General features: G+C 35.8%; 1 protein-coding gene across 4 annotated transcripts in view; it reads left to right on the top strand.

The window, feature by feature from the left end:
* SNX14 (sorting nexin 14) overlaps positions 1-13,654 on the top strand; it is a 95,369-nt gene that overhangs the window by 61,996 nt on the left and 19,719 nt on the right. For all 4 annotated transcript variants that reach the window (XM_011967618.1, XM_011967619.1, XM_011967622.1 and 1 more), the window contains 4 exons: positions 1,290-1,491; positions 4,836-4,919; positions 6,655-6,755; positions 8,820-8,931. In XM_011967618.1, coding sequence (XP_011823008.1) covers positions 1,290-1,491; positions 4,836-4,919; positions 6,655-6,755; positions 8,820-8,931 — 499 coding nt within the window. The remainder of the gene's footprint in view (positions 1-1,289; positions 1,492-4,835; positions 4,920-6,654; positions 6,756-8,819; positions 8,932-13,654) is intronic.

Genomic DNA, 13,654 nt, shown 5'->3' on the forward strand with positions numbered 1-13,654 from the left:
TTTTAAGTGCTACAGACTTTGACTCATTGCCTTTAAAAAGGTGTGTTCCAGATGAATGCATTTCATTTATAATATTTTGCCCTTTCTAACATGAATAAGAGATGTCTAGGTGAGTCAGTGTTTATAATATGCCAGATTCAAATAATCTCTTCCAATTTAAAAAATGGAGACAGTTATTTCCTTCTTCCTATGTATCTATTTCTAGAACATGTGGTTTTGTTTTTAAAAATAATTGTTATTTTATTTTTTCAGTATTTAAAAATATTTAGCATTTTAAACATTTATGTTGTTAAAGTTTAAGAAGTGATGAAATAAAAAAAACTCTTAATTCTGTAGAGGTGGGTTTCTTCCAGATGTTTTTTTCCAATTTTTTGTTACTTATGTTACAGTTTTTACTTGGGTCTTTTCTATGGTTAAAAAATTTTTGGAGTAAATATTTTTATTAAAATAAATTTCCAAAAATGGAATTACTTGTTTGAAATCATTTTATGACTCTTTATAGATACATATTGCCAAAACACTTTCCAGAAGGGTTGTGCTGGTACACCTTGTAACCGGTAGTGTGCCACAGATCTAGTTTATCTGTGCAGTCTCCATGAATGACTGCTATCATTTATAAAATTTTACTTCTCGAAATGAGAAAAATACCAGAACTTTACTTTTTATTTCTTATCACAAAGATTGAACAGTTTCTATATTTGTGTATTTTACATTTTTTTCCCTAATCTCTGAGGTGTATATTCTTTATCTTCTATTATATTTTCTTTCTTTCTTTTTTTTTGAGACAGGGTCTCACTCTGTCACCCAGGATGGAGTACAGTAGCACGAACCTGGCTCACTGCAATCTCAGCCTCCTGGACTCAAGCAATGCTCCCACCTCAGTTTCCTGAGTAGCTGAGACTACAGAGGCGGGCCACCATGCCCAACTAATGTTTTAAAAATATTCTGTAGTGATGAGGTCTCACTGTGTTTCCCAGGCTAGTCTCAAACTCCTAGGCCCAAGCAATCCTTCCACCTCAGCCTCTGTGAAAGTGTTGGGCTTATAGGTGCTGTCCCCAGCCTATTATATTTTCATATACAGATGATGTAAGAAAACTTGGAGTTGATGCTAGTAACTTGTTTTTAGCTTTTTACCTGTACTTTTTCAGTAGAAAATTTAATATCACCTAGCTTTTAGAGTCTTAAAAATTATCAGTTGATATGGGCATATTACTTTATACTTATATCTCATATGCTATAGTTCTAAAGGTATTGGGAATATTAAATTCATCCTGGTAATTTTTTTCCAGATTGAAGAAGGTATTGTTGTAATGGAAGATGATTCTCCAGTGGAGGCTGTGAGCACACCTAATACTCCCCGAAACCTTGCTGCATGGAAAATTAGCATTCCATATGTAGACTTTTTTGAGGATCCCTCCTCTGAAAGGAAGGAGAAAAAAGAAAGAATTCCTGTGTTTTGTATTGATGTTGAAAGAAATGATAGAAGAGCAGGTAGGAAGCTTTCTGAGCACCTTTCTTAAAAGATACCCGTGAATGAGCCTGTTGTTAGCAAGTGTGATAAACATTTTGCCACTTCTAGCTAGCAAATATGGCTGCATATCCAAAAAAGAAGTGTCCAGAACAGAAAATTGAAAGAAAGCTTAGGATGTCCTAAGTTATCTTCATAGCAGTTAACTAACTCATTCAATCAGCACTTATTGAGTGATGCCTGCTAGACACCTGACACTCCATCAGGCATTCAATGTAATGTTCTTTTAATGGTTTTGTTGCCGTCATTAGCGATTGTACTTACTTAATTATCATTAATCCGTATAGCAATATATCAGGTATTATTCTAGTTTAATTAAGACAGCGTTTTCTCTCACCCATTTTGTGGGCTAATTAGAATCGATGAAAATATGGCCAAACATGGTGGCTCACGCCTTTAATTGCAGTACTTTGGGAGGCCAAGGTGGGTGGATTACCTGAGGTCAGGAGTTTTGAGACCCATCTGGCCCACATGGCGAAACCCTGTATCTACTAAAAATACAAAAATTAGCCATGCGTAGTGGTGCGTGCCTGTAGTCCCAGCTACTCTGGAGGCTGAGGCATGAAGATTGCTTCAACCTGGGAGGCGGAGGTTGCAGTGAGCCGAGATTATGTGACTGCACTCTAGCCTGGGAGACAGAGTGAAACCCTGTTCCCAAAAAAAAAGGACTGATGAAAATATGGTTAAAACTACAGGTTTTCTTCATGTTTTGCTATACTGTTTCTTTCGGTTATTTCAGGTATAAACTGTAATAGAGACCAGGGTTAACAGCATCTGTAGCAGGATAAACAGTCACCACTTTAAAGTCCTACTTGTAACATGATAAAAAGAAATCCAATTAAAAAATAAAACAGTGACCACTTTGCACTTTTTCTAAGAAGTGGGGCAGTGAGTATAACGAAAAGCACCACATTTTGAGAATGATGAGCAGAAAATAAAGTTGAGCTCAGGAAGAGGGAGTTATGAGGAAAGAAGGAAAAAAAGTGGCAATGTTAGAAAATGGTTTTGAGAGGATAAGTGGTAGGGTGAAGATCAGTGCTAATTATTTTTATTTTTCAAAAAGTATTAGGTTTTCTGATTTTCCTCAGAAGTTGATCCTGTTTCAAGAACATGAGACATAGGAATTGGGAGGGAAGAATGCCCAGAGTAACTAGTTACAATTTTTCCTATCATAACTAAATATCAGGCAGAGTCTTACTCTGTCCAGGTCTTACACCATACTGCCTGATTTTGCTGGAGCTACTGTTCAGTCTTACTAGTTGCTGTTCTTTCAACATTCTGACAGGTGGACAGCTAAACTGTTGTTAATTCTGACAGGTGGACAGCTAAACTGTTGTTAAACTGAGTCAGATTTCCATTTCAAACTTAGTTTTGTTTGGAATATACTTTTGTTTTTGCTTTAGGACAACTATTTTTAATTTTTATGCTTTATCTTAAAAGGTTAATTAATTTAACATAAATTATAAATTCATGGCTCAGTAATTCGAAAATAAAAACCAAAAAATCTTAAAACTTGTATTTTATTTTATTTTTTAATTTAATTTAATTTTTTTTTCTTTTTGAGAGGGGGTCTTGCTTTGTTGCCCAAGCTGGTGTGCAGTGACGTGACTGTGGCTCACTACAGCCTCGACTTCCCAGGTTCAAGCAATCCTCCCACCTCAGCCTCCTGAGTAGCTGGGACTATAGGTGCATGTCACCATGCCCAGCTAATTTTAAAACTTTTTCGTAGAGAAAGGGTCTCACTATGTTGCTGAGTCTGGTCTCGAACTCCTGGGCTCAAAGTGGTCTTCCCGCCTTGGCCTCCCAAAGTACTGGAATTACAGGTGTGAGCCACTGTGCTGGGCCAAAAGCTTGTATTTTAAAGATAAATTTTTGTCACCAGTGCTGCAGACTTCTACTGTCAATGAAATGTGCTCTTAGAAACCATGATCTATCAGGGAGAAAGAAGTATATCAATTAGTGTATTGATTTTATGTGGGTAACAAAATAACAATTTCAGCATTAAAAACCTAGCCTAAATATACTATGGATCTTTTAAGACCAGTGTTGAAGAAGAAAACTAGGATTTGCTTTATATGTTGTGATCAGGTTGATTTTTTTCTAAATAGACGTGTTGTTTTGGATGGTTGTGGTATTGCTTCACTCGATCTACTACATTCTGAAATCTATGGTAGAATGATGTTAGATGTTAACAATAACAGTTAACATTTATGAGGTATTTACTCTGTGCTATGCTGTGCTATGCACTGTACAGAAGTGCTTTGTGTGGATTATTTTAGGTGATAGACACAATTATTGTTATTCTACATCTACACACTGCAAGGTACACAGTGGTGTTATTTGTTCAAGGCCACATAGTAAATGGGGGCAAGGTGAACTGGGATTAGAATAGGCAGTCTGATTCCAGATTTACTCTTTAAACCATTACTATGTGCTGCCCAATTTAGTAGCCACTAGCTGCATGTGGTAATTAAACTCAAATTAAATTGTATTAAAATTTCAGTTCTTTAGTTGCATTAGCCGCCTTTCAAGTACTCAGTGGCAACATGTGGCTAGTAGCTAGTATATTAATGCAGATCCATGGAGCATCTTCCTAACTGCAGATAGTTCTATTGAATAGTACTGCTTTATACTATATTAAATTAGGACAATATGGTAAATGTTTGAGAAACCCCAAATCAATAAAAAACTCTTATGAAATACATCTTTTGGTGACAGTTTAAAAATAATCATAATCGTATGATATTTTAAAGTTTCTGTCAGCTCTGATTCTGTTATAGAAAAGTATATTTGAGATAACTTCATAGATGAAATTTATCAGTCACTTGTAGGTAACTAAAATATGGGATAAAATGTGTTAATAATGTTATGCCAAAAATAACAAATTATGACTGTGGAATAATGTCCAGCTTTGTATTCTTTTTTTTTTTTTTTTTTGAGACAGAGTCTCGCTCTGTTGCCCAGGCTGGAGTGTAACAGCGCGATCTCAGCTCACTGCAACCTCTGCCTCTTGGGTTCAAGCGATTCTCCTGTCTCAACCTCCTGAATAACTGGGACTACAGACGCCTGCCACCACGCCTGGCTAATTTTTGTATTTTTAGTAGAGGCGGGGTTTCACCATGTTGGCCAGACTGGCCTTGAACTCTGGACCTCAAATGATCCACTCACCTTGGCCTCCCAAAGTGCTGGGATTATAGGCATGAGGCACCGTGTCCAGCCAGCTTTGTATTCTTAATGTATTAAATACAACATTCTTTTAGGGTTTTGAAATTATTTGTTACTCAGTGTGTGTGTACTCAATTTACAGTTGGACACGAACCTGAACATTGGTCTGTCTATAGAAGATACCTTGAATTCTATGTACTTGAATCAAAACTAACAGAATTTCATGGTATGTTATTCTTTTTGGATAAAACATTACATTTCAGCATTAGCATTCTTTAAAGCAGTGATTCCAGATTAATTTTTTTATTTTAAGTAATTGAAATACAAGAAATACAACATTGACGCTTGTGTACACTTTTATTGATAACGGAAATGTACTGTTTATCTTCTTATTTTTATTTATCTGTATATTTAAAGTTCTTGCAATGCACATTTATGCTTTTTTTTAAGTAAAATCAAAATTTTAAAATAGCTATTTTAAAACTATATTTTAGAAAGGGCTATTTACTCTTTTTTTGTTCTTCCTGTCTCATCAATGTATTTATTTTAGTTAATATCAGGTATATAGTTACAAAGAATTTCCAGCTTTTTTTTTTTCCTTGTATGTAGCTTGGTGAATTTTATTTGTGTGTTCTAAATCTTTTTATTTTAGAAAAGCTCTGTAGAGTGTCCCCTGATCCAAATTCAGGGTGGTTTTTAATTGAGAAGGGTAAGGAACATTCCTTTCTCTGATGTAAGAGCAAAGACTGTGATAAGGGTGATTATTATAGGAAGATAAAGAATACAAGGTCCCACTCCATATTTTTGCCTAGATTTTGAGTTTCTACTTGTGTTCAAATGGTTTTATCTTTCTCTCTACCAATCTGGTGCAGGACCATCGTCATTCTTTCTCTGAAAACTACTTTTTTTGTTTAAGGCTGAGAGAAGACAATTTATCTCCATGCTTTTCTTTTTTGATACTAAAATTTCTAAAGCCAGCCCTATCTGAGAAAGCACATTCTCCTTCCTTCCTTCCTTCCTTCCTTCCTTCCTTCCTTCCTTCCTTCCTTCCTTCCTTCCTTCCTTCCTTCCCATTTCCGTCTTGGTGCTCAGGCTGGAGTGCAATGGCACGATCTTGGCTCACTGCAACCTCTGCCTCCTGGGTTCAAATGATTCTCATGCCTCAGACTTCTGAGTAGTTGGGATTACAGGCATGTGCCACCACGCCCAGCTAATTTTGTATTTTTAGTAGAGATAGGGTTTCACCATGTTGGTGGCCTTTTTTTTTTTTTTTGAGATGAGTCTGGCTCTGTCACCCAGGCTGGAGCGCAGTGGTGCGCTCTCAACTCACAGCAACCTCCGCCTCCCAGGTTCCAGTGATTCCCCTGCCTCAGCATCCCAAGTAGCTGGGATTACGGGCATTTCCCACCACACCTGGCTAAAATTTTTGTATTTTTAATAGAGATGGGGTTTTACCACGTTGGTCTCAAACTTCTGACCTCAAGTGATCTGCTCACCTTGGCCTCCCAAAATGCTGGGATTACAGGTGTGAACCACTGTACCCAGCCTACATTTTGATTTTAAGCCATTTATATAGCATTGACAAAATGCTATCTTTTTTCCCTATGAGAAATTAGTTATTTCTTTAGTAAGGTTTTGTCTAATAGAATCTCACCAATTTCAAAACAATCTCATAATAATTTTTTGAAGCTGTTTTACTAGGATAGAAAGCTAAAAAATCTACGTCAAACAGTGATTGTTACAAGAGTGATATTTTTGTTTATCAGTAGACTCAAGTTCTTTGCTCTGGACTTCTGACTTGAAGCTCTCTGGTTTTGTGAAGATTATTCAAAGAATAATGTCACATCTCTACAAGGCAGTATTGCTAATCTGAATGTGCCATAGTAAATTTTAAATCCTAATTTAAGGTTTTAAAAATAGTAGCAGAACACAGTAATAACTATAATATATGCTAATTTCAGGTACATTTCCTGATGCCCAGCTTCCTTCTAAGAGGATCATTGGCCCCAAAAATTATGAATTCTTGAAGTCTAAGCGGGAAGAGTTTCAAGAATATCTACAGGTATAGCATCAACTGTATTAATTCCAAATGTTGCTAATCATAGCATTCTCTAATTTGTCTTTTTTTCTCTTGTACATATGTGCTTCGGTTTATAAATACCTGTCCATGTGGATTTTAATTTAAAAAACATTTTTCCATGTGAATTTTAGAACGAATTTTTGTCAAAAGTATATTCCTTCCCCCCTCTCCAAATTGAATGAAATACAAGATATTTTCTTAGGGTGAGGAAAATCTTTACTTAATTTTAGGCTAGTTAAAACTTTGTATAGGACATTAAAAAAAGAAACTTGTGGTGTAAAAGATTAGATGCATTTGAAGAATATTGGATAGTATTCTTGGAATATTTGTTACTGTTCTGTTTTCTGTTTGATTTTTGTGTTTAGCTTTTTCTGAACGTTGGAGTCTTCTGTGTTATTCCTTAGTCCCTTTTCTTTTGGGTTCATAGATATTTTTCCAATTTCCTGGGATCAACTCTACCATTTGCTACGTGGAATTGAATTCCATTTTTCTCAGTGTGTGCACGTTACATTATGTTAAATGTATGGGTATATTATTTAAATACATGGCACAGTCATCATAAAAGTTACTTGAGACATCAGGCTCTCCAGGATTAATAACCATCTTTCTTCTAGTGCTTACAAGGGAGGATACTTTTATTTATTCAAAAAATATTTTATTTGGGCATGGAATTTTGTATTTTAAAAAAATTGTCGATTCAGTCAAATTTGGATGCCTCCTAGCTGAAAAGAAATACTTTAAAATTAAAAATACTCAGCAGTGTCAAGGAGTATTTACACTTTATTTCCTCTCTCTGAACTGTTGAATGCTTTCAACTCCAAGTTGAAAATATATATATATATATATTCTACGTAAATTTTTGGTGATGTGAATATTGAAATATGAAATAATTAGCTACTGCAAGGATGTGTTTGGATAAAACATAAAGCCATGTTTTTGTTGATACTATTAACTCTTTATTTGAACCAGCTAATTATTTCTACAAACTAGAGTACCTCACCCTAGAAGAAATATTTTCTCGTAATATGGATTTAAATTAGAGATAGCTGTACTGGTTTTTTAATGTAGATTTCTGCTTATAAAGTTTTGTAACTGTCTCATAGTTAGGAAACTATTAGGTAATTCTGGGTTAATTTTGGCTTTTAAAAGTCTTTTTTTTTTTTGAGACGGGGTTTTGCTCTTGTCATCCAGGCTGGAGTGCAACAGTGCGATCTCGGCTCATTGCAACCTCCGCCTCCTGAGTTCAACCGATTATCCTGCCTCGGCCTCCCAAGTAGCTGGGATTACAGGCCCCCACCGCCACTCCTGGCTACTTTTTGTGTTTTTAGTACAGACGGGATTTCGCCGTGTTGGCTAGGCTGGTCTCGAACTCCTGACCTCAGGTGATCCACCTGTCTCAGACTCCCAAAGTGCTGGGATTACAGGAGTGAGCCACTGTGCCCGGCCCATGTTATCTTATTAGAAAATAGTGTTGCAGGAAGAACAGACAACAGATTTTTCAAGTTATTTCACATTTCCACATCTAGTTTTCTGCAAAACCCTTTATGCCGACTTCTAAAAATTTATCGAGACAATTGTATCATACTATCATATTTTTCTGTAGTTTAGAAACTGGGAAATAATAGTAGCTGATGTTTAGTTTTACTTCCTGTGTGTCAGATACTGTGCTAAATGCTTTATATAACAATACAATAAAGTCGGTAGTGTCATTATTTCCGTTTTATAAGTTAGGAAACTGACTCTTGGGCACTTTAGGAACTTTTCTAGTGTCACTTAGGTGTTTTCCAAGTGTTTAGGATTTAGGTATTTTCCAAGAATCTAGCATGTGGAAGAGCCAGAATTCGAACCCATTCATATCTGACTATAAAGGCCAAGGTCTTACCTACTATCCTATACTCTTCCTTCTAAAAATGCAGTTGCTTTGTTATTATTTTAAATATAAAGTAGCTTTTGGGGATTTAAAATTTTAAAAAAATTAAAATACAGTTTTGATTACTCTTCTAGATTTCTAAACTGTTTTTTCCCTTTTTGTTTTGTTCATTCAAGAAACTTCTGCAGCATCCAGAACTAAGTAATAGTCAACTTCTGGCAGACTTTCTTTCCCCTAATGGTGGGGAAACACAATTTCTTGATAAGATACTACCAGATGTAAATCTTGGTAAGTCAATTTAAGGAATCATTATAAGAGAATAAGCTGAAAGGAATCAGCATTTTCAGATTAATTTCGAAAAATATTTATATACTATAGCCTATGGTAAATTCCGAGAGCCCTTATTTCTGCCTTTAGAGAGAAATTGTCAGATGGTGACCTTAATCTGTCCATTTGGAGTTCTGATTATTTAAGCAGTCACTTCTACCCATTGGTCCTCATCACAGAAAATTATATTAGTCAATGTATTTATAAATTTTTTTTCTTAAATTTAAATATAAGAAAAGTAGAGATGGTATTTTTAGCATAGGTGAATCAGTGTTTTCATCGTACAGTATATGAATAGCTGTGGTATTTGAAATTTCTCATTAAATATCTCAAAAAGACTAGATCTGTTCACATTTAACTTGGTTTAAGACTGTTGCATTTTTCCACATCTTTAAGTTATATCATGCTCTTCCTTTTTTGTATTATAAAGCATTATAAATATTCCTTAAAACCTAATTTTTGGGTCACTTGTAGTAGTGATTTAGGTAAGTAAACTTTGTATAAACTGACTTTTAGTTAACTTGAATTAATCTTAATCTCATTCTGAGCAAATTTCATTTCATGGTACTTCTGTACATGAATTTTATTTAAAGTTTAAATGTTGGCTATAAAACTGGCATGGAATGTACACATGAGATTGTGATAACATTTCTGCTTTGAATATTGTTGTTAATTTGTTTTGAAGTTTTCATTAGTAACTTAGAAAAATAATTTAGGTTTTTGATCTTTAATTTCAAAGTAACTTTATAATTAGTAAAACCATTTTGCAGTTAGTAATTGCCTTATTTCTACTAGTACTATTGTAAAGGAAATTAAGATGTGTCAGAAAGCTTATATTTGCTCTATTTTTTAAAATACTGATTTTTATTATGACAGATACAGAATCTGTAGTCAAAGCACAGTCTGCTAGGTTACTGAAGACATTATTATATTTTTACTATTAGAGATGGAAGTTAGTATTTCCTGAAGATAATGTTTCAGAAAGTGTTTTTGTGTTGTAATACTCGAGCACTTAATTTCAGCTATCACTTTTGGATGAATTATTTATTATAGTTTGTCTAAATAGCAACGAGTTCAACAGAAATCCAGATAGATCATCTTCTCTAACCACTAATATAGTACATACGTTATAAGCACATGTATAAAAAACAGAAATATAAAAAAAGGATTCAATTAAATGTAGTCTGAAATTTTCCAAAGAATCATCTCATAAACCCCTGGCATGCCTCCATTCTGTTTTAAAAACTGTTCCTTAATTACTATTCCACCTGCTGGTTATCAGTGATTGGATTTTTTTTTTTTTTTTTTTTTCTGTGGTGGAGTCTTGCTCTGTCACCCAGGCTGGAGTGCAGTGGTGTGATTTTGGCTCACTGCAGCCTCCACCTCTCAGGTTCAAACGATTCTCCTGCCTCAGCCTCCCAAGTAGCTGAGATTACAGGTGCCCACCACCACACCCAGCTAATTTTTTGTAGTTTTAGTAGAGACGGAGTTTCACCACATTGGCCAGACTGGTCTCGAACCCCTGACCTCAGGTGATCCATCTGCCTTGGCCTCCCAAAGTGCTGAGATTACAGGCGTGAGTGAGCCACCATGCCCGGCCAGTGATCTCGTTGTTAACAGAGACATCTTCTCACTCCTCAGTCTTCTTGACCTCCTTTGCAGCATTCTTTCCTTTAGAAATTCTTTGCCTTTGGCGTTCATTATTGCATATTACTCTCTTAACTGTTTCAGTCCCATCACTACATTTCCGTTCTACACAATCCTCCCTTATCTCTATACACGTAAATATAGGTGTTTTCCAAGCTCTGTCCTCAACTTTCCTCTTGCCAGTCTCTACAGAACCTATTATTTTAATTTTTACCTATATGTAAATGTTTATTTTTCTTCCTTTTTTTTTTTTTTTTTTGAGACAGAGTCTTGAAATGTCATCCAGGCTGGAGTGCAGCGGCGCCATCTTGGCTCACTGCAACCTCTGCCTCCTGGATTCAAGCAATTCTCCTGCCTCAGCCTCCCTAGTAGCTGGGACTACAGGCGCACACCACCACGCCCAGCTAATTTTTATATTTTTAGTAGAGACGGGGTTTCGCCATGTTGGCCAGAATGGTCTTGATCTCTTGATCTCGTGATCTGCCCACCTAAATGTAGTCTGACCTTTAGTTATACCTTTCTGATACCCAGTTGAATGTCACCATCTGATCTCCTATCATCTTTTCAGAACCAATGTGTAATTTTGTTAATGATGCTACAGTCATTTCAGTCATGCTTGAATTTTTACCATTACCTCTTGGATTTTCTCTCCCATGCTCTCACTACACATCTTTTTTTTTGGAGATGGAGTCTCTGTCTGTCACCCAGGTTGGAGTGTGGTGGTGTGATCTCAGCTCACGCAACTTCTGCCTCCTGGGCTCAGGCATTCCTCCCACCTCAGTCTCCTGAGAACTACAGGTGCGCACCACCATACCCAGATAATTTTTGTATTTTTAGTAGAGATGGGGTTTCACCATGTTGCTCATACTGGTCTTGAACTTCTGAGTTCAAGTGATCCACCTGCCTCAGCCTCCCAAAGTGCTGGGATTACAGGTGTGAGTCACCATGCCCTGCCTTACACATCTTTTTAGTTCCCAGATTCTGTAAGTTTTTCCTATTTGGTGTCTAACTCATGTCTTCCTCTTCATTCCCTTTACTCTTTCCTTAGTTCAGTTTTCATTGCCTCTTATTTGAACTGTACTAAGTTTCCTATCTAGTCTCCTGGATTCCCATCCTCCTCCTGCCCTCTATCAGTTTATCGTATATAACACAGCCAGATTAATCTTCCTAAAGTACATGTTTGACCATATCTAAAATCCTTTGGTTTTTCTCTCTTTATTAACTTAGGAAATCTTTATTGTTTAATATGGAACCCTCTGAAAATCACTATGTGCTTTGGTACCAATATATCTTACCAGTATTATTTCTTACTACTTCCTTTCATACTTTAATAAAATTGAATCCCCTATATTCTTTTGCTCCAGTGCCTTTATTTATACTCTTGTCTTCTACTTTAAATGCTCTTCCATATTACCCATCTTTGAAGATCCAGCTGAGAGAAAGGAATGGCTGGTTCTTCATAGGGAAACAGGGAAGCCTTTCTTAGGAAGGTATAATTTGTCTAATCTTGAAAGAGTAATATAAATCAGCAGGAGATAGATGAGGAGATCATTCCACTTGGAGAGACGGGCATGTACAAGAAGCATGAAAGAGGGAATCAGCTGGTAATGTTTGGAGTATCTTGAACGTAGAGTACATGTAAGAGAGTGAGATTAGAAAGATAAGTTATGGCCACATGTGTCATGGTAAGGAATTTGTACTTGATCATCTAGGCAGGGAGAAAGAGATATTGATAGATTTTAAACAATGAAATCTAATCGGATTTAGGTTTCAGAAATCCAACTCTGGCAGCAGTTTGAAGGATGATACTAAAGGTACTTAGAATCGTATCTGGGAATAAACCTAGTAGAGTATGTGTGTGCATGACCATTATAGAGAAAATTGCAAACTTTTATTGAGAGATGTTAAAGAAGACCCAAGAAAATAGAAATCATATTCATTGTTTAGAAACCACAATGTTGTAAAGATGTAGATTTTTCCCCAAGTTGATTTCTAGCTATAATACAGTCCCAATCAAAATCAAACAAGTTGCATATGTGTATATACCTTGAAACTAAATCTATAATTTATATAAACATGCATAGGACCAAGTAGATAACACATTTTAGAAGAAGAACAAGGTTGGAGAGCTCTATCATATGTCTTATAACACTAAATTAATCAGTAGACCCTGGAACAGAACAGAGAACCCCAAACCTATCTGTACATCTGTGGACACTTGATTTGTGAGCATGGCTCTGCAGAATGGGGAAGGAGTCAACTTTTCAAGAAATGCTACTGGGACATTGGGTATACATTTGAACTCTTACGAAGTAGCCATATTTAAGTAGACTAGAGTCCTATGTAGAAACCTGTAAAGATATTAGAAGATTGCAGAGATAAATTCATATATTTACAATCAACTAAATTTGACAGAGGTGTCAAGACATGGGGGAATGGATACCCTTTTCAGTAAATAGTGCTGGGAAAACTGGATATCCATATGCAGAAGAATGAAACTAGACCCCTATCAATCATAATTAAAAAATCAAACTCATAGTGGATTATACTTAAATGTAAGACCCCAGATTATAAAACTGCTAGAAGAAAATGAGGGGAGGATGCTTCATGACTTTAGGCAAAGATCTTATGGCTAAGAGTTCAAAAGCATAGGTAGCAAAACAAAAATAGACAAATGGGGCTAGATTAAACTATTAGGTTGGTGCAAAAGTAATTGTGGTTTTTGCCTTTTTTTTTCTTTTAAACAGCAAAAATCTCACTTTTGCACCAACCTAATAAAAAGCTTCTCTACAGCAAAGGAAACAAGCAGCAGAGTGAAGAGACAACTGTAGAATGGGAGGAAATATTTATGGATATTTTACCTGTATGTTTTGCAACTATTTAGCCTGTACAATGGGAGAAAATATTTGCAAATATTGCAAATTCAATTAGAAGACGATACAGTAGAAAAATGGACAGAAGAAAAATAATATCACCAGCCTGGGCAACGTAAGTGAGACCCTGACTCTACAAAAAACAACAACAAAAAATTAGCTGG

Source organism: Mandrillus leucophaeus, unplaced genomic scaffold (assembly GCF_000951045.1).
Source record: "Mandrillus leucophaeus isolate KB7577 unplaced genomic scaffold, Mleu.le_1.0 Scaffold804, whole genome shotgun sequence".
NCBI lineage: Eukaryota > Metazoa > Chordata > Mammalia > Primates > Cercopithecidae > Mandrillus > Mandrillus leucophaeus.